The 22,582-nt window shown below is 28.4% G+C and overlaps 1 protein-coding gene, 2 long non-coding RNA genes and 2 other non-coding genes across 7 annotated transcripts; 1 reads left to right on the top strand and 4 right to left on the bottom strand.

Annotated features, from left to right (window-relative positions):
- Positions 1-557: 557 nt before the first annotated feature.
- Positions 558-1,848, bottom strand: LOC126837836 (uncharacterized). The gene is made up of 3 exons (XR_007685639.1): positions 1,630-1,848; positions 863-964; positions 558-800 (listed from the first exon to the last, which is right to left on the bottom strand). It is a non-coding gene; the product is annotated as an uncharacterized LOC126837836 (long non-coding RNA).
- A 1,744-nt stretch (positions 1,849-3,592) lies between these two features.
- Positions 3,593-5,712, bottom strand: LOC126837834 (uncharacterized). Of its 2 annotated transcripts, none has more exons than XR_007685638.1 (4): positions 5,257-5,712; positions 4,984-5,110; positions 4,841-4,908; positions 3,593-4,461 (listed from the first exon to the last, which is right to left on the bottom strand). It is a non-coding gene; the product is annotated as an uncharacterized LOC126837834 (long non-coding RNA). The 2 variants fall into 2 exon arrangements; XR_007685637.1 differs by having other exon boundaries at positions 3,596-4,461; positions 5,253-5,712.
- A 933-nt stretch (positions 5,713-6,645) lies between these two features.
- On the top strand, positions 6,646-6,850 carry LOC126837842 (small nucleolar RNA U3). The gene has a single exon (XR_007685643.1). It is a non-coding gene; the product is annotated as a small nucleolar RNA U3 (small nucleolar RNA).
- A 488-nt stretch (positions 6,851-7,338) lies between these two features.
- Positions 7,339-7,457, bottom strand: LOC126837846 (5S ribosomal RNA). The gene has a single exon (XR_007685647.1). It is a non-coding gene; the product is annotated as a 5S ribosomal RNA (ribosomal RNA).
- A 1,454-nt stretch (positions 7,458-8,911) lies between these two features.
- Positions 8,912-13,239, bottom strand: LOC126837835 (uncharacterized). Of its 2 annotated transcripts, none has more exons than XM_050571791.1 (7): positions 12,750-13,239; positions 12,199-12,376; positions 11,481-11,536; positions 10,193-10,355; positions 10,071-10,135; positions 9,212-9,365; positions 8,912-9,139 (listed from the first exon to the last, which is right to left on the bottom strand). In XM_050571791.1, the coding sequence occupies exons 1-7, from the start codon at positions 12,834-12,836 to the stop codon at positions 9,027-9,029; spliced, it is 816 nt and encodes a 271-aa protein (XP_050427748.1). In that variant the 5' UTR covers positions 12,837-13,239; the 3' UTR covers positions 8,912-9,026. The 2 variants fall into 2 exon arrangements, with proteins under 2 accessions (XP_050427748.1, XP_050427749.1); XM_050571792.1 differs by having other exon boundaries at positions 10,196-10,355.
- Positions 13,240-22,582: the final 9,343 nt, after the last annotated feature.

Raw genomic sequence — 22,582 nt, 5'->3', positions numbered from 1 at the left:
ATTTATCTGACCACAATTTGTGTCGTTCCGCCCAAGTCGAGGATCGTGGAGTTACCTTTGACCCCAAACTGTTGTTTAATCTAAAATTTATAAGACGGGTATGCTCAAAGAAAAAATCCATTACAAAATGGTGAAAAATTTAAATCGCATTGTATAAAAACAATATACAATAGTTCACGATAATATGATCACCCTAAATTCAATTAATAAAATATATATATATATATATATATATATATATATAATTTTAAATCGTTTCGTAATTATCACGTATTATAGATTACATTTTGTACGTCAATAAGAAATAACCACTTTTACCAATTTGTAAAGGTTAATATTATTTGTGACGTATATTTTTTGAGATCTGTACGGTAAGAGCAAATAAATCGCCACATTAAAAAAAACAAGTAATTTAGAACATTCTAAACGCTGAGGAGTATAAATCAATTAGAGGAAGGAATATTATGGCGTTATTAAATCAATGTCTAGATCAATAACACACTCATTTTATTTAATTCAACAAACAAATAAAAGTTTTAGATAAGCGTAGTATGCTAGAAAAATAATAAAATTCCTGGAAAATGCAGCCCTCCTATAGAGTTTTCATGAACCGACGCGACTACTGCTGATAGTCCTGGAATGCTTCTAAATTTCAATCCATTAATATAACTTAAGTTTACAAAAGGTTCCTGATCTAATCTTAAATAATTAGGCCAGTAATCCCAACTACTCCTCGTAATAAGACTTTCCACATCACCAGGTGGACACTTACTTAACTTCAATTTGTCCCTTGCGGTATTCTTAAAAAATAAAAATGGTTAAACATGTTTTTGAATAATGTAGTATTTTATACAAAAATTACTTTTAATTCAGGGCTAGGAAAACGAACCACAGATGACAAGTTTGCATTTCTTGTGTCTAGTGAATTTACCCATCCATTAAAAGTGCGGTATGGGTCCAGGTTCTATTTATAAGAGAATTTATTTATTATAACAATAATACACGTTTACATAACAACATAACAACAATAATACATTTCTCATTGGGTTTAATAAGAATATAAAATGTTATTTTTTCATATTGTTTTTATACGATGTTATTACAATTTTTTTGTTTTTACACCATTTCCAACTTAGTTTTCTTGACAACAAAAAAACTTAACATAAAACATTGCATGAAATTTATCTGATAATAAATTTGGGAATTTATTGAATAGGGCCCACGCTTTTCTTTTTAGTCAAAAATTAACGATGTTACAATAAAATATTATTTAAAATTGTAAAAAAATTTAAATTGTTATTGTAGTAAATTTTTTTTTTACTTTTTTACTATTTTTTAGAATAGTACAACTATAGAATATTATGTTATTATGTATTATATTTCTGTAAAATAATTAATATTCTTTAAATAATAGGTGGTGCATTGCTCAAGTGCTCCATGGCACGAGCCGCCACTGGGTCTAAGTTAAAAAAGGTCACTTCTTCACTCTTTGAATTTAAAAAAAATGTATAGTATGATAAAATTGTTTATCCTAAGAACTCAACACATTTTGTGGAGTTTTGAAAAACGTAAAATGTATTTTTTACCTACTAAAAAATAAATTAAAAGACATTACTCGATTATATTTACCTGGCTTGAAGAACCCGTAAAATATGGTGAATCTATACCAGCGTTCACTAAAACGTCAAAACACGGCAACAGAACTATAATTTTCCACATCATTTTTTTTGTTTATTCACTGTGAAATATCTTGACAATAAAGAACAACTAGAAAAGTGGAAGTCAGATACAACACTGTGCTGAATTTCAATGCTTTCGTTGCAGTATGACTCTTCAATTTGTTCTATGGGTAACGAAAAAGCTACGCGTTTTTACAGATGGCCTTAGTTAAATACAAACACAATTTTGGCCGGCACAGAATAATATGATGTTAGTGAATTTTAGCATGTAACATGCGTTGTTAGCCTCGGCACCTAAGCCCAAAAACGAAACTATAATGTCTTACGAGGTAGCGCGTCTACTTTTAACGAATAATAACATAATATAAGATGCCATGGAAATAATTACTATAGTCCTCGTCGTCATACATAACTTTTGGCGAGAACCTATGTATTGATTAAAAGACTATTATGTGTGACGGTTATGAGTAAAATTGGTAAGAGTACAATGGTATAAGATGTACATATATATATGTATGTATATACATTTTTTTTAAAAAAGGTATCTAAATTAGTGATTTTTTTAATATCAAACATGGTATTTTTTTCATATTATATAACAAATTCAGAGGAAGTAATATCCAATTCTTGATCATTTTCTTTAGTAGCACAATTCCATATGGATAATACCTTATTGTAGTAGAGATTGATGTACACACAATTTGTAAAAAATCTGAGGAAATAATTTCGTTCAAACTATAGAATAATCTATAAACGATAATCCTTATGCGCATATTGACATAATATATTATATGGTACATGACAATTCTATATCATATTACATTTCAACATCAAACCTAAGTATTAACAACTTTAGTTACTCTATTAATTAAAAAAGCAAGTTGGACAATACGAATTACTATTATAATCATTGCGGACTGTTATTTCCTGAAATGGATATTGTGTACAATATTATATAGGCACAGCCGTTTTATTTGGATCTCATTTCAGCCAAGTTGTTCAACCTCATCTTACCTATGGATCTCCCACCTAAATCCTTTCCTCCTGGTGAAGTTAAGAATTGTATTTGTTCCTTTCCACCTAAGAAAGCCCCAGGCTACGATTTAATTACTTCTGAGGATGCTCGACAACTCCCTAAAAAAACATTAATTTTATTGACTTTTAATAATGCAGTTCTTCGTTTATCATATTTTCCACTTCAATTGAAATTCTCCAGCGAATCTTACAACATACCTTTTTGTTTAAATCTGTTTGCTATAGTTACCAATTTAAAATAATGGCTATCGTTTATTTTCAAAATGTTTGCCATCAAGTTGCAGCAGCCTAATAGTAAACTTATAAAATACAAGTTTTCTAACAACAACAAACCGTGAACTAGGGTCGCTTAAAATATTATAAATTACTATGTACACTATACCTGTTAAAAAAAAAATATATATATATTTGTGTGTTTAATATTCTGTACATATCCATTGACAATTAAAATGTATAAGTTTTTTGTAAATCTCAATTTACTCGTATGATATTTTGTTAAACGATATCCTAACAGTCACAAAAATAGTATAATAATAATTTTTTGAAAATATACTTTTCTGTAGAATTAAAATATATTTTTGTCAAGTTGTTGATCGTCTAAATAAAATAGTAATAAAGAAGAAAAAATTGCATAGGTTGGTGAATAGAAATTGGTCTTTCTGTAGGCAAATTTTAGTATTTTACATTCATTTTTAAATATTGTATAAAGTAGTAGGATTTTATTATTAACCGCCGCAACCAAAACTGGTCGTTAAAATAATTGTGTGCTAGTGTAAAACTAAAATAAAAACTTATATAATATACACGCTTATGTCATATGTTGCTACAATTTCTATTTCTATAACTTAAACACATTTTTTAAAAATAATTATAAACATTTATAAAAAAAAATTATGTACCTGTATAACATTATTATGCCATTATAGGCATAATAGTATTATATAGATACATAATTTTTCTCAAAAGCCTGTAGCACTATTACTGACGGCAACATACACGATACGGCACAGAGGAAACGATACCTGCATACTGTCTCATCGGTCGGACAAATTATCTACTAATTTACAATAAATATGAGCTATAATTGAACATTTGTTTTGTTTAAACTATTTCTTATTAATGATACTTATATTTAATAAGAATAAAAAGAAATTAATTTTAATAAAGAAATTCACATGTGATAATATTGTAATAGTAAAAAAACTATTTAAATCAATACGTTTAATAAAATATTCGAATAAAAAATATACTAATTTAAAATTATAATGCACAATTTGTTTTTATGTGTAACGTCCATACAGTTATGTTTAAAAATTACTACAATTTGCTTTGGAAAGTAATGACTGATCAAGTTACCTGTTTTTACTAACAATAATAACTTATATTTTATTCATAAAAAATAAAATTTTTTCTACTTACAAACTAAAAACAAAAAAAAACAATGTTTTGTTTTTAGTAGATAAATAAACTTTTTTTTTTTTACAAATAATTTATTTGGTTGGTTTTTTTTCAATTATAACGTAATTATTAGGTTTTTAACTTGTGTAAAGTATACATAATAATAATATTACTCTGCTATTTAGATTCATTGAACAAACATAATTTTTCATAAAAATATATCAAGAAATCTAGGGAAAAAAATTAATTTTATAAGTGCAGTTAAAAAAAAAAATCAGTACGGCGATGCGTCAACTTGAATTAACATCCGATTCTCGTTGTTTCCTTTGACGTCCATGTCGTTGATGATCTGGATAAAGAAAAAAAAATGATATGAAATTTAAAAAAAATATATATATATAATAAAATTAATATATACAGTATGTCAACGAATAATAAATAACGGCGAAACTCTTTTATAAAAAAAAGTACCGAAAACAATGGTTGAAAACGTGAATTTATTAAGCGTAAAATGGTATATATTATTTTATAGCGTATTTTTTTATTTATAAAGTATATTATTAAGTTTAAATTAATCCAATATAATTAAGATATTCATGCACTTTATGCTTTGGATTTAAATATTTATTTTATTTTATTAAGTATTTCAATTTTTATTTTTTTACTATAATTGTATTTTTAAAAAATTAAAATATTTATTGTGCTATTATATTGAATTAACTATTTACTTTTTAATTGTATCAAGAAGTTTTAAGCATTCAGAGCAGAACTTGGCTTTTGTTAAGTATACATCGATCTGTAAATACGAAAATGAATCAAGAACAAAAAATACAATAATGTTATCAAATGTAGGACAATTGAAGTTTCATACTTGCATCATTTTCTATAAATTAACTATGACATCTCTCGAGTCTAACTTGATTAAATTCAGCAAAATGAATTTATTTATGTTCAGTAGTAAGCTTGTTGTTGTTGTATCAATCCCTTGGTGTAAGTAACTGAAAAATAAAAAAATTCAAAAGTAAATACATTTATAAGTAATAACTATCCATGAACTTTGAATACATAATTCGGCGGTTTAAAGTCTATTTGGCTGTTAGCAAGTTATTAAGGTACTGTACAGCCCTTTTACATACGTACTCACGGTCATCTTGAAGTCGTAGAATTAATTAACGTCCAGCCATGCTCATCCGCTACAATATTTTGCTAAATTTCAATGAGATAGTATTTGCGGATAACAGTTCTTAATTGTTGCTTTAAACATTTAATACATTGAGAAATTTGTGCATAAGAACTTGATTCATAAAGCATTTCCCTGCTCTTAGTTAGAGTTACGGGAGATTCTAACCGTTTTTCTGTAGCGTAAAAGTGACCGACAAAATTACTCATTGAAACTACTGTTGGTTTGTTGGTCGGTTTGATAATAAACATTTTCATTGTTGGCATCTTGAATGAAGATTGCTTTATCGGATATTCTTTACTGGAGTTTTCGTTAAACAAGTGACTTTACTTCGTGTACGTTTGGACGGAGTTTTATTATTAATATTTTCTGTAGGGGCCTATGGTGGAAACGGCACAAAACACTAAACAGTAAACACAACTACTACTATACACACTAATATAACAATTATTGATACATAATGACTTGTGGTCTTAGAATCTTCAGTACTATAAAGTATATTATTATTTATCAAGAACAATAATATTATTATCACACATTAAAATTTGAAAGAATATATTTTGTGATAAGAGTATATCGTCAGTGAACCCCGCCATCGCATCAAATTTAAATTGTATCTTTTTAAACGTTTTTTCCTAAGCTTTGTAGTTTTAATTTTTTGAAAAAGATACCTACACAATTTAGTGAACAATAAACAGTCTTTTTATTCGTATAACACAAGTTTCAATATGAGATTAGGTCATATTTTGATACACACGGTAGTAAATCTTTCACATTGTGTTTGTGCTATGCTTTGTTATATTACATAAGGAAACTTACAGTCATTCATATATAGAATCAAATAGGTACCCGAGGACTTGAGTCTATTATGGCTATTTTTACTTTTTCCTATTATTTTTTTTAGTGTTCAACACTTTGTACCTGAACAATCAACAAAATAAAGTTAACCTTTTTGCTCTAACGATTACGATAATGAAATAAACAGGATATAATCAATAGTACAATGTAATAGCTGTGACGATACTGGAGTAAAATGTAAATAGTTCATTTCTAGGTTTTTTGCTGTCTATTAGGTGTAAATTGTTGACACTAGATGGCTCTGTTTGTGAACTACTATTAAGCCGGTGACTTCGATGGACGATACGAAATACTTACAATTGACTGTGAATGTTTACTATTGATTGAAAACAACTAGGCGTCGTCTAACGCAAGTCGTGTGCAAAAAATAAGTATATTAAATATTACGCGTGGGGTGAAAATTACTTTTGACAGTTTTACTCGATCACTTTGGGTAACTCCGGTTAACTCACTGATGACGACCATAAGTATGGATCGTTGGCAATCGTTCCAGTTAAGATCATACTTCACAGGATCATTTCTGTAGTATGCATCGTCCCCTCCAGGTGCAAATCTGGAGTCGTCGTCAGCCACGATGATGAGACTAGTTCATTTGCCAGAGCGTGAGGCTGCTAGTGGTCTACCATTTGCTTGGTCATGACTGTCTAGCGACGATGATCGCAACCAGTTCGCTGGAAGGTGTTTGAACGGTCTGAGTGGTTCCTATTAATAATAGTGATGAAATATGTATCAACCTGATGCCCATTGCTGAATGAGTTGAATACTTGAAATGCTGGTAAAATATGTATAAAACATTAAATTTATCAATTTTTGTTATATTTGTTTAATATACCCGAACCGGGGCCGCTATTACGCATAAAGGGTGGTAAAGTCAGCCTAAAAACCGAAAAAAACGTATTATTATTATTTGTATTAATTAAGAAACAAAAAAGGTATTGATTTTTACAATACCTAGTCAATTTGTTTAACTTAGATGCAGATCTGTGAGGGATTTTCACTCACGGGTATACCTAATAACACATTTTGTGCCCGTTGAGGGTTTGCAGAGCGTTGGCTCCCGCGAGTTCGGCTGTTTTCATATATTTTCCCGATAAAAATAAATTAAGCCTATCCGCCTGTGGACGTACAATTTAAGTTCATACAACACTACAAAAAAATAGTGTACAGTTGTAAAAAGCAAAAAAAATATGCCAACGGCACGTAGTGTTCCCAAGCGGTCACCCATCCAAGTACTAACTACGCCCGACGTTGCTTAACTTCAGTGATCGGACGAGAACTGGTGTATTCAACGTGGTATGGTCGTTGGCGAAGAAATTGTGTTTATGTTACTTATTTAAACACAAGATTGTAACTATTTTTCTTTTTTTAATAATATAATATGATGTAACACACTGCATACAATTTAGTTTTCACAGCACAAAAAATAAAATAAAATTGTACAATACTAACTAAATCACATTATTTTAATATTGTGCACGATAAAATATGTTGATTGTTAAACAATGTATTAATGAGTCGATTTTGAATTTTGGTTATTAAGAGTCATGGCAAAGTTTATAAGATACAATTATTTTACCAAATACTATAAGTTACATCATACGACCATGCGATAAATGAATAAAGGAAATTTTAAAAACTGAATTTTGAAATCTAAAATGTTTAGTTTCCTAGGGACTATATAGCATTTTTGACCAAGTACACTACAAGTGTAAGCATATTAAATGATTACATTTTTTAAAAATTGATTCAATTTTGCAAAAGTAAACGTCGGTTGCTCAAGATTTGTTTTTTAATAAATGCCTATATTTTATATTTTGGTTGTCACGGCGTAACATTTTTGGAATTTGTCATTTTTCAAAATAATTGGTGACTGGTCTTTAATTGTTGTTTTTAATTTTGTGGGCTGCTGCCTACTGCGTAATCTAGTACAAAACTAATATATAGTTATTTGATCATAATATTCAATAAGTCCACAATTATTTTCGAAACAATAGTAGTAAAACTAGTTTATTAAAGATTTTTCGTAAAAAAATGTACCATTTTAAGTATATGTTTAATTTTTTGTTGAATGTTTTTCGTTATCAATTAAATTCAAAATGAATAATTTTTTTTTGTCAAATGAGTTTTTCTGTTTTTGTTTTGCCAAACATGTGATGTTTCAAATACCCGATTCAGGTTTGTTTTTTAGTTCTTAGTACTCAGATATACCCGTGGTCTCTATTTTAATCTCGACATTGAATCTACCTTAAAGTGCGCGATTCCAAAGTTGTATTATTTGCAATCGACAATAAACGCACTTGTTTAGAAAAAGGCGTCAAGTGAAGGCAATTTAGCTACACGAATGAACAGCGTGCTTCATCGCATCTTTTTCACTTTTTAATACTTTTATATGATATGTCATTCAACTAACGAATAATTAGAATTTTCGAATGAGCATTTAGTTAAATCAAATTGCATAATTTAAGTCGATTAAACTTTTAAAAAAATGTCGTTTCCCGTTATTTTCTGTTTTGCGAAGTACTAATTTGTAAACGATTATTTTTTATTGTTATTATGCACTCGGTTTAACGATTTTTCTATTTTGAATTTACATTTGTATTATTCTTTAATCGTAGTTGTCTGTCTTATCAATAGTATCATTATTATATTCGCAATGATTAATTATATATTGGTTAAATTAAATATTGACAAAATTTTTTGTAGAGATAGCACAATAAGTTATAAAACTATAGTCAACAATTTTGATTAAAAATTAGGCGAAATAATTTTGTATTTAATTAATGGAATTTGAAAAAAGGATTGCAATACAACAAAGAAATGTTTTAATAAAAAATTATACTAGTGATAAATTAAAACATTATTCTAAAGTAATTAATCTAAATGTCGTCCAGCACAAACTTCTTGGCGAATTCGTCAAGTAAAGTAAATTCAACTTTACTAAGACTAACGATTTTATTTAAAAACTCGGAAAAATCCACCACACCGTCGCCTGGAAAAACATTCAGGTATTAATCAATAACAATTTTTACTACATTTTTGTTGTCTTCTATTAAGTATTTACCGTTTTTATCAAAGTTTTCTATGGCTTTTTTGGCTTCTTGGGATTTGGCCAATTTCGAGTGTACAAAGTCTGAAAAGTCAGCAATCACATCAGCGGTAATAACGCCTTTTTTGTTTATGTCCATTACAGTAAACATCTCACATAAAATGTGCAACTAAAAGAATAATTAAGAAAAATCTTATACATTTTGAAAACACTATAACACTACTGTATTCACTTTTACAATAACGAACTTAAATGGTAACGTACATACTTTATTACCTTTTTAAATTAAGAATATTTTACTAAAAATGTTAACTGGTTGACGACCAATTTTCAACAACTACTTTTAAACTTATAAGAGGTTAAAAGTTAGAAAGGAAGGGAAGTGCACGCATATAAAAATAATACTACACCCCACCTTTCCTCCTGCGATAAACTTGTAACTTCAATAACCATCAAAACTAGTTATCCAAAACTGGTATAGAATATTAAGTTTGGGAGATGCATAAAAATGTATGGAAAATTGCGATCACATTATTAAAAAACACTATAAAATGTTTTTTTTAATATTAGTTAAACCCAATGAGAAATTGAAGGGTTTCATGATGAAATCATATGTATACATATAAAGAATACGTTTAAAGATGATTGAAGGCATATGCGAGTTGACAAACTTGGAATGTCATCTTTTCACCAAGTATATTTCTATAAATTTGATTATATTACACCTAAATCGGAAAAAGTGTTTGAATAAAGTATTTTAGAGTATTTAAAAATAAAAATTCACACGTCAACATTTAATTACTGACTAATTATTTATATAAATTTTAGGAAAAAATACTATACGAAAAACAAAGTTAATACATAAACTATTAACCTTTAACGAAGCTTCCATCATTAATTCTACTCCCTGGAACTCGTCACAATCAATTTGACCATTTCCTGAAAACAGTTGTAGTAAATATTTTAAAAATGAATTTCAACATATAAGTTTCCTACTACCGTCTTGATCGATAAGGTTAGTTATTTCTTTAGTTTCGTCTAGCGCGTTGAAAAAGTTCTGTTTACATTCTTTAAACAGTATTGCCTGAAGAGCTGCTACCGGAAAATTGTCTTCATCGTTGAATGGACAGTCATCATCCACTACACTCGATGTATTTTTCTAAAATAATATCAGAAATGCATGTCATGTAAACTTTATAACGACTTATTTGGAAAGGTTTAAAAATATATATATATATATAGTTTTTGTGTGTATCTGAATAATGTTTAAAAACAATGATTATATTTAATTATATCATTTTTATGAATTAAAGCGAAACAGTATCAGGGTAAAATCTCTTTTAAGTTTTCATTCATTCTTCCTTTCCTTCCTTATTAATAAGTTGCAACAAAACTGAAAACACAAAAACTTCAGACGCGTATAAGTTTTTAAAATCAATTTCATATTTATATTCGATCCAAAGTATGCGTTAAAAAATCTTTTAAAATATGTACATACTCGTAGTTTCAAATTAAAATAGTAGCGCTCTATAGTTTTAATAAAAATGTAATTACTTCTAAATTTGTATGGAATATATAAAAATTGAAGGGCCAGAAACATTTTGTTTATTTCTATTGTTTAAATGAAATTTTAGGCCTTAAGGTCTGAAAAATATACCGAAGGTAATTCTAAAAGGGGACTACGACGTCTTATACAATTTTAGATTGCTCTGTATGTGAGTACATTTCATTAACTTTTAAATAGAGAAGAATATACTACAAATGTTGAGTGGTCCATAACAAGTTTTGGATAACTAATTTTGATGTTCTTGAGGTATTATTATTTTTATCTGCGCGCACTTTCCCCCCGTTTTAACTTTTAAACTCTTAAAAGTTAAAAAATAGTTGTTCAAAACTGGTTATAGACCAGACAAATTTTCAGTACATTATCCTCCATTTAAAAAGTAAATAAGGTATATACGTTACTATTTCAGTTTCAATAGTTGCTATCAAAAAAACTAATTTTGGAGGAGAATAAAAACATGAAAATTTGTGAGAAATTGAGATAATTTTACATAAAAACACTATGAAAAAAAATAATTTTAATTCAACCCAGTGAGTGGCACACGATAAAAAAATCACCGTTCCTACTATGCCTCGACCCCACTGTACTCATTTAGAGTTTATAATGTCTGTTACGTCCTAAGTATCTCACAGATATATCATAGACCACAATGTGGAAATCACAATTACGAAAAAAAAAAATAATAATAATATAGCGTAACAATAATACAACGGAATTAACCTCTGTCATAATATCCACTATCGGTTTGATTTTTTCTAATTTAATTTGCACGTTACCTGAAAATATTTATTACAATTGTAGAGTGAAATTAATACAAAATACAGGGTGATCAACTTATCGTGAACCACTGAATATCATACTGGGTTTAGTTAATAATTCAATTTTTTTTTCCATACAATTTGTATACAACGTGAACTCAATTATTCACAATTTATTTTTGTTTTTACCCTCCTCCCAACTTAGTTTTTTAGATAGCAACTTTTGAAACTTAAATGGTAACGCATAGAGTTTAAATGTTAGGATGGGTGGGGGGAAGTGCGAATGGGAAATTCGCGCAGATAAAAACAATACTGCACTCCACATTTCCTCCTGTACTGAACTTGAAACTTCAATAACTTCAAAAATAGTAACACAAAACTGTTAATCGACCAGACAAAAATTCTAGTACATTATTATCAAGTAAAAAAAATAATGAAATGTATGCGTTACCATTTAAGTTTCAAAAGTTGTAATCGAAAAAACTAAGTTGGGAGGAGGGTGAAACCAAAAAAAAATTGTGAACAATTAAGATCACATTGTATAAAAATATTATGTAGAGAAAAAATGTAATTACTTATTAAAACCAGTGAGATATTGAGTGGTTCACGATAAGTTGGTCATCCTGTGTATATGTTTATAATATATATATATATATTTTTTTTTTTCTGAAATATATTACCGTCTCTATTCAATAAAGATATATATCTTTTTGCTTGGCGAATAGTAACGAGTCCTATTGACTCTTTGAATAACATTTGCTGTAGTTCCATTGCGGAGATCAAACCATCATTGTTTTGGTCGTACATATGAAATTTCTCATGCCATCCATCGTTCACATCCTCGCTCGGAATCACAACCTAAGTGTATTACATGAGAATACATTTTGTGGTAAACAACACGACCAATTTGTGTAGAACAAACAGTGCAAAGACATTTTGTATACATTTCGTCGATATCATTGCGAGACTATCATTTTGTCTAAATATACCATTTATAACTAGTAAAAAACTCTTAAAAAAAAAAGAAGGAAAAAATAAATATTTCCACGATGGTTTATTTCTGTGCTGCTAATTGTTTGGTATTATTAGTAAAAATTCAATTACATTGTACCCGTATACTATTATCTTCTACTATCAATGTTTTGTTGTAAGAAAAAATATTTTTTTGACCCCGTTTACTACAAGTTGTTTCATATTTAAAAGCTTTAGATAATATATATTATTTACGTACCTCCGTTGAATTGGTCTCGATTGACGCATCATTTTCCCCAATAAAACATGCAAAACACAAAAGTACTGTAAAACTACTTAAAAACATACTGCAATTAAAAATATGTACGTGGAATAAATTATTATGTACGTGGTGTGCTTGGAAGTAAAACTGTTTCTAACAATTTTGCGTTATGTTTTTCGCGTTGAGTACTTGCAGTATTTCTAACATGTTTTTTTAGTAAAAACAACAACTGCGAAAAACAAACATAAGCCATATTTCAATACCTACTATAGTTTTCAGATGTTCGGGCGATTGTTAATATCAATATACAGATGTATTTCATGGGTAATTTCCTAACGGGGTTAGTATTGTTCATATTGATATGACTCACCGCATCTTCAAGAGATTAAAATAGAGAGATATAGATATCCAGAGGGCGGGAGGATGGGTGGGATTCCCCCTCCCCTATCCCTCCTCTCCTGGCCATGAGAAAAATACAAATTCAATTTATAGTAGACTTATAATGAAACTACACAGAAATAATGGAGTTTTTAACAAATAATAATTGTATCAATAACCGAATTTTTTTAACCCACCAACAGTGAAGAATGTTAAGAAAATTGGATTTTTTTTATAACCCCTATAACAATAAAATCACTTTATTTTTACCTCCAGAAATATAAGTGCTTTGACATCGCCCAAAAAGAGTTATCATGTTTTTTTTTTTTATTCAACTTTTATAGTTTTGTGACTGAGGTCTGACTGAAATATGACTGAAGATAGATCTTCAGGTGGGGTTATAAAATCCAAAGAGAAAAGGACACAAATTACCCTTTGACAGGGGTAAATTTTTAGGTTGTTTAGTTAGAGTAGATCATCAAAAGTAAATACAATTTTTTGCACATTACTGTCTTCTAAGGCGTTTTTTTTTATATAGAGTAAATTCGTTATTTTTAGTTGTAACAATTATTAATCTAGACCAGTCACTTCCCCGAACGAAGGATATTACAACGTTGTAGATATAATTTTATATACTGAATTATTATCGCATCCAATTGTTAGTATTACGTTTAAGCCTCGCTTTATTCGGGTTATAAAACTACAGAGTGAATGAAATCAAGCATTTTTAGCATAACTGGTAAGTTTACCGGTGTATTTATTTCGAAGAAACCTAATAAAAACAATAAACTGTACAAAGCAATAGTATTATGGAAATCAATTTATTCTATAAAATGTTTGGTTTTCAAAAGCGATAACATCAAAGTACATTACATACAGTACATAGTATATACATACGACGGTCGTGTAAAGAAGTAGTAGGTAATTTTTTTGTATTTGTCAAACCGGTAAAATAATTATTTTTTACGATTGACAGTCATGACTATTATAAGTACACATTAATGTATATTGAACAAATAGCATATATATATATATATGATAGAAAGTTTTACACTAAAATCGCTATAACGTGAGCCTTTACAAAATAATAAGAACCATTAAAGTTCTAAATTCCTACTAAACAACAAGTCTCTCTTTAAAAAAAAAAATCATCATGTATTTCAAATATAGTAATATCTTTTTATTCTTGTTTTGTTTTTTACAAGTAGCAAACGCAGCAAGATTTACTGATGAGGTAATTAAATAATCTCACGCCTAAAAATGTATGATTAATTTAAATAATTATAATAATCACTAAATCCTCTAAAAACCTAGTGAATAATATAGTAGAAAAAAGTAGTATTTCTGTAATAATAGTGTTCAAATTGTATATAAACAACAAAAATGTAATGATTTTAGCAACTGCGAGAAATTTATGATGGCACCAATGAGCTTAGTTTAAGACGGTTCCAAGCACTAGAATTCGATGTTCTTGAACATTTTAAAAAGGGAAGAGTTAACAAGTTTGAAGTAAGAACCTACTTATATGAAGACGAAAAATATGAAAAATATCAACTAACAGTTAAAAGCATGCTGACGATAACAGAAGAATTGCCGGGGAGTACGTTAAATAATGATTCAGTAATAGATATTGTAAAATATGTATGTAAAATGTTAATAACTAATAATTATTACTTTGATGTTGTACCTAAATAATTATCGATAGGTAGTGTGTTATCTGAGGGATGCTTTAATATTAAACAGAATTCGTCTGTAAAAATAGTTGGGTGAAACAAGTTAGATATAACAATGTAAACCCAATCGTATCTTTCTGTTCTACCAAATATATTATAAAACAATTTTATAACAATTTGACTCATTGTAATTGATATTAGAATATTAATTTTATGACATTCTACAAGATTTTTTTTCGACACCGTTTTAGATTATTTGAAAATTGAAAGATTGAACAAAAAAATTATTGTTTCCTTATTGCAACCAGTCAACTCGTTACAACATAATAATATAGTTTGGTAAATTTCTATATGAATAATTTTGTTATGATTTTTAGTTGATGAAGATATCTTATTCGAGGAATTTAAAGATGTTATGAATAGAGTATGTGAGTAGTAGTATTCAGTAATATTTTCACCCTTTTACCAATAAATTTTGCGTTTCTTTGTAACATATTTTAGTTTTAGTTGTTTTTTTTTTAATATGATTAAAAAAAAATACAAATTGTCAATATCTTATTATTCTTGTTTTGTTTTTTTCAAGTAACAAACGCAGCAAGATTTACTAATCAGGTAATTAAATAATCTCATACCTTAATGTATGATTAATTAAAATAATAATAATAACAATAACTAAATACTCTATAAACCTAGTGAATTATATACTAGAAAAAATTATTATTTCTGTAATAATAGTGTTCAAAATGTATATTAACAACAAAAATTTAATGAATTTTAGCAATTGCATGACATTTATTATGGCGCCAAAGCGCTTAGTTTAAGACAGTTCCATCTGCTATATTATCTTGATTCTCCTGACCATTTTACGGGAAAAGTTAACAGGTTTGAAGTTAGATTTTACTTATGTCAAGACGAAAAATATAAAAATTATCAACTAACACCTGAAAGCATGGAGACGATAACAGAAGAATTGCCGCCGAGTACGTTAAATAATGATTGAGTAATAGATATTGTAAAATATATATGTGAAATGTTAATAACTAATAATTACTTTGACGTTGTACAAAAATTATTATCGATAGGTACTAGGTAGTGTGTTATCTGAGGGAGACTTATAATATTATTCAGAAGTCGTCTGTAAAAATAGTTGGGAGAAACAAGTTAGATATAACAATGTAAACCCAATCGTATCTTCCTGTTCTACCAGATATGTTATAAAACAATTTTATAACAATTTGACTCATTGTAATTAATATTGGATTATTAATTTTATGTAATTCCACGTGACATTTTTTTTAGACACGATTTTAGATTACCTAAAAACTAAAGAAGTTAACAAACAAAATTATGTTTCTTGATGACTTTTAATTATACCCGTTAAGGCCAATTATTGTACATAAAAATGAAATAATAATAATAGCAATTGCAACCCGTCAACAATAATATAGTTTGGTAAATTTTAATATAAATAATTTTGTTATGATTTCTAGTTGGTGAAGATATGACATTCGACGAGTTTGAAGCTACTATGAATAGAGTGGATTTATAAATTCGCCGCCTCTGAGCAAGTAATATTTTTCACCCTTTTAATAATACATTTTGAGTTTCTTTATAACATATTTTAGCTGTATTTGTTTTTTTTAATACGATAAATAGAAATAAAGATTTCCACATATTTTAGGCTTGTTTGAGTTAATTATTAGTTCAACAAATAGTAAATATAAAAATAAAAAGCCAGTACAGCGGGATCGGACATAATGGAGACGGAGCATATTGTTAAGATATGGGAGGTCACGGGTCTTAAGGAATTAATATAACCGTAAATAAAAAAATCACTTTTTATTTCTACCCCCAGAAACAGAAATATAGATACTGTTTTCACCCTTTCTGGTAGTAAACGGCTTTTGATTATTTATTGGTTTGTCAATGTTTCCCACAGGGTTGTATATATAATTTCATATAATGTATTATTATCGCATTGCAAATTAATTATTATATCAATATTTCAGGGCTACAAATTTACTACAACATCTACCGTTGTTCAGTGAATTCAAAAAGAAAAACTAAAGTATTTAATTTGTCTCTTAAAAAAAAGAAAAATCACTTTACTATGTTGATATCTTATTTTTTAGTTTTTATGTATTTATTCTTAACATTTTAATGGGTGTGTGGGTTATTTTTGTTTTAATCGGTTGCTTTATTACTTGTGTAATTTATAAATATTATATTCAAATCATTAAAACTTTATAAAAATGGTAAATAACTCGTTTTCTGACGATGAAAAATATAAATTAACCTTAGCGGACTTGGCTTAGCTTAATAATAGCAAATAATACACATAAGCTTCACGAGGACCTGAGAAAGGTATTAAAAGCCAAAAAAGTGAATTCCTTCAATATTTAAAAGCTGAAAATTAGACAGAAGATAGAGGTCAATTTTATATCAATAACATATTGTATAAAATAAAGAATCCATACTGGAAGCGTTCCACAGTCATATTTAATTTAATTAAAAAGTGTTTCATTTTTTATAATATTGATTGGGTCATAATTAATCAGTCACCCTGTATACATAGGTACACTATTAAATCAGTATAATCTGACAGCGGCTTATTTAATTAATAAATCACTTATACTGTTGCTATGAAGAAAATTAGTTTTAATAAATTGTTATAATGGTTAATGTGCATTATTTCCCAAGAAAACGTGCGGTTAATACTTTAAATGGAAGTAAGATGAAATATGGTGAACATCATGGATGTTTTGCAAATAACATAATATTTGAAGTATTTTTCTGTAAAATATTTTTTTACATAGGTTTACTATCTACTATATTTTATTTTCACTGTTGGTGTTAACACATTTCGTCGTCTAACCTTGGCTTGTTTAAATATACACAAAACACATGTGATATGCTACCGTAATTTGACTTTTGCATCTCGATGTAACAAAAAAAAAAAAACCCAATTAGTTTTCAAGAATATTATGCCATACTCTGATCTTTTATTTGTTAAATAAAAATAAACATTAGAGCCAGTAAATGTTGAAACTCTAATTTAAAGTCTATCTGACTCAATACCAAGTAGATACATTTTGTGAATTATAGAGTTGCAACTCAAAAGAATTGGTCCAGTATTGAAAAAGTTACAATGTTTACAGATACAAAAAAAAGCTCACATCATTGCAAAATCCAATAGCTTCGCTGCTCCATATCGAAGTTATAAAATAGACCTATCAATTTTGAAAACCCCTAAAAAAGTAGCAGTCTATACAGACAAAGAAAAAACCTACACCATAATGCAAATATATTTCAGATACCAGCTGTTGACTTTTGATTCACCCTTACTCATTGCGACCTACATACCTACATACCGTAACGTCGTAATTCCCCCCTTTAACTTGGTTTTTCCCTAATAAAACAAAACTATACTACAGATTTTTAAGTGAATTTTATGTGCCCCATTCTAGAAAAAACTTATGGTATACTAAGTAAACACAACTATTTTTTGTTTTATAAGTAAAAACTTTACTATAGCTATAATCGATCTCGAAAGTCTTTTCATGGTATTCTAAACGCCAGTAGTTAGAACCGCGTGTCCTAAAAATGTACTGAGTTATACTAATTAAAAAAAAAACAGTACATATTGGAAAAACAATTTATAAAAACTATCACTGTGTGTTGAATCAGGATGTGTGATGGAGTTTTTTGCGGTTTGACAATCAAACGAAGCAAATACTGTTAATTTTAAAATGTCGATAGTGTTTTAAAAAAGTATTTAATCGGCGAAAATTGTAATAAAAATAATTAGGATTAAAGGAAAGATAAACGGAAGAAGTTAAGACGAAAACAATTGCTAGTTGATAAAATGATTTTCATAAAAAAGGCATAAAGTTGTTAATGTGACATTGTCGTCGATAGTATATTTTATTTAGTAGAAATATGAAGTAGGTATTGGTAAGAGCAATGTGAAGGCAATAATGTACTTAAAATTAGCCAATAATTATTGCATACAATTAGTACGAATCATGTTTTTGAGGAAATTCAATTTAAAGATTAAACCTGCTCCCAAATGATTATTTTTAATACTTTGCAATTATGCTTGTTGTTTTAATTTTAAGCTACTCAATTAAATCTCAGCCAGACACCAGAATTTTAGGTGATAACTATTTATGGCCATTCCACCTTCACTGATGGTTTTTGTCCATACCAAACAATATATTATATCTAGTGTTCATAATTTAGAGAATTAGGTATGACAATCACAATACCAGAAACCATATCTATTCGACAAATAGGATTTATTAGAAGAAAAAAAAACATTAAGAGAGGAATATTTACATACTCAGTCAGTGACCAATTTATAACTAAAATATACGGACATAACAAACATTGGGGTTACGCCATGTAAATATAAAATATCTTTCACGCGTCAAAGAAAACAATAATGCCGTTTCAATGGTTTTTTTTTTTTACACGTTTTATAATAGAATAAAAAATGTACATTTTAGACACCAATTTTTCTCGTGTTTTTTTATTTCAAGCTCGAAGCAATATCAGAATAAATATTCATATACAGCCAACCCGATTGAAGCGTATCAAAAACAATTTTAACCGATGTCTATATGATCGTCGTTGTTCACCACATATTTTTCAACTTAGATTTACAGCGCTTCATAACTTTTTGGACAAAAGTTAGATCTAGAATTGAACTATGACGTGTACAATTTTCTCAATAATTGTTATTATTCATGTTTATTATTTTATTTCTAAACTTACCAAAACCATACTTTATACTTACTATACCATACTCATTACAACTACTCACTTACGTAAGCAAATCCGTCAAGCACATCAGTTTTTCAGCTGTCAGTATGCCAGCACTCTAAACATTTGTTACCATTACACTTTGGCCGCAGTACTCGTGTGTAAAACAATTGAAAATCCCACCACAACCGCGGTGTGTATAACCAAGTTTAGGAAAATGATCCAAAAAATCGACGAAATGGCGGTGCTCGTTCTGGCCAACCTCTCGTTAACTAACAATGAGTTCCCAATAACAACGTACGACAATGCGGTGTCCGAAACGATGGAAGAGTTCAGGAGGTTCTACAGCACCTTGTTTTTCAATAATGCATCACGCGACAAAATGTACCACGACTCAATAATCAATGCTACCGAAAATAATATGAACACCGCCTTACGAAGCTTGGGTAAGTTCTATAATGATTTTTGCAGACCTAATAAAGACATTGTAATTGCCGGAATCGGGCAGGATATCCGGAGAATGCGTGGAATATTTCAGCCCAATGTAGTAATGCGACGAATTAAAAATCGGATAGATTTTAACGTCAACTCGAGCTTAATTGAACTCTGGGCCTCTGTTGGCTTCGAGGACGATGCGGTATGTACCATAGACCGTGTTACGTACGTACCGTAACGAATTCCAAAAAAATTTTAATCAAATTCATACTGTAAAAGGAATTATCAGTCTAGAATAATTGAAGATCCAGCTAACATAGAACTCGAAACACCTGATCCACAGCCGCAACATTTATTCGCAATTTATTATAATGGCTATTGTCAAATACATTTTATAAAATTACAAAATCTGTACAGTTATAAAATTCTATTTTATAATTATTAACTGACTATTATAATTCAAATATACGTTTAAAAAAAATCCCATAAATTTCTAGTTATTTATGATAGAATAATATTTTGTATTGGTCAATTTTGATTTGTTTAATAATAAATTGAACAAATACATTAAGGTCATGGCATATTGAGGTGAGAGGAACGCGCAGATCTATATAAATGATTACGACAAGCAGTGATAAAATTACTTTCGAATTAACACTTCTCATTAAAACCAATCAAGCACAGTAAGAGAGTATTATACGTAAGTGAGTAGTTGTAATAAGTATGGTATAGCAAGTATAAAATATGGTTTCTTGTTATAGTTTTTGAAATAAAAAAATAAACATCAATAATAACATTTATTGAGAAGTCATAGTTTAATTCTAGATCTACCTTTTGTCAAATTTTCAGACTAAAATCCCTAAAACTTGTAAAAGTGAAAGAAAGAAAAAAAATACTATCTATTTTACGGGAGGGGGACTGTGATATTCGTTTGGGTTGTAAACGTTTAACGGTAGTACTATGTCTTAAGAATAATCTATATATCATTGAAACTAATTCGACTATTTTTAATAAAGTTATGGAGCGCTGTAAATCTAAGTTCAAAAATATAGACTAAAATCCCTACGACTTTGAATCTGTGGGTAGTAGGTTAAAACCAATTTAGTATAAAGCAAGCACAATAAGAAAGTGTTATACGTAAATGAGTAGTTGTAATAAGTATAAAGTATGGTGTCTTGTTATAGTTTAGAAATAAAATAATAAACATGAATAACATCTAACAATTATTGAGAAAATTACCAAGTCACTTTTATATTTAATTTAGTTTTAAGTTTAACTAGGCTACAAAACGAATAATATGTTCCTTTCTACGATTGTCGATTTTACAGTGAATTAAAAAAAAAAAATTAATATGATAAAATGTATAACACTCAAATTTTAAACTGTCAAACGGGAACTTCTTATATAAATCGAAAAACGACTTGTTGTTTGTTTTATGCGATGTGAAGCGAGCAGAGAGTATTCTTTAATTTCTAAAAAAATGTATTTTTTTTTATTATAATGATGTATTAAGACTGATGGCGTCAACAACGAATATTCGTGTGGTACTTTAGGTTATATCTCCTCTCTTTTCCCCTCTCTTCCTTAGTTTAAACACTATGTTTAGCACAAAAAAAACATACGTTTTTTTAAAAACTAAATTTGGTAAAAACTTTTTACCAAATTTAAAAATGCTAAGGTTATAATAAATGGAAAATATTTTCGAAAAGTATACAATTTCGGCACTTGTGCACACATGAGAATGTGTTAGTCATTTTTTTTGCCATCCTTTAAGCAGAAGATTACATCGATCGAACGACAAAAACAATATATAAAATTGTCGATATTCGAATTACAAATTTTTTTTTTTGTGCACATCTTAGTGTTACTTTTTACGTTGAAAATTCGAAGGTCATAGCAAATAGTCAAAACTTGAAAATGTTATCTAATCAGATATACTATTTACGATATCGATATCGATTTGCGCACATAAATATTTTATTCATTCACAACTACTGCTTTTAATAGTCGGTAAAACAAATAGTAGCCTAAACTTAAGTATGGCTATCGACGGATATGCTCAAAGGAAAAATCCATTACAAAAATTTAAATTGCATTGTATAAATACAATATACAATAGTTCACGATAATATGATCACCCTGTATTCAATTAATAAAATATATATATATATATATATATACTTTTAAATCGTTTCGTAATTATCACGTATTATAGATTACATTTTGATAATTAAGCGCCAACTTATATTATATTAAATTAACTTTTAAGCAAAGCATATTCGTTTTGAAAAATAGTGGGGTTAATTAATCTTTATTCTTTATTTGTAGTTTTAGGAATTAAAATTATACTTAAAGTACAGGTTACCAAGGTATACTGTATTGTGTTAATCAATTTGATCTATGAAAATTGCTTTTACATGTATTCGAACAGAAAAATAATATGCAGGGTCAAAAAATACTGTGGAATATTGAAAACAACAATTCGCATAAAGTTATAAAAACTAATAGTACCGACCTATGTGGAACAAAAAAAATAAGTTGTTTTTCAGTGAAATATTTTCGCATATAAAAAAATGTGTA

The sequence above is a fragment of the Adelges cooleyi genome, unplaced genomic scaffold (assembly GCF_023614345.1).
Source record: "Adelges cooleyi isolate 19-005CV unplaced genomic scaffold, UGA_ACOO_1.1 ACOO_flye_CR_arks_rails_tigmint_CR_PRNA_3, whole genome shotgun sequence".
NCBI classification, from domain to species: domain Eukaryota; kingdom Metazoa; phylum Arthropoda; class Insecta; order Hemiptera; family Adelgidae; genus Adelges; species Adelges cooleyi.
This window is presented reverse-complemented; position numbering and strand designations above follow the sequence as displayed.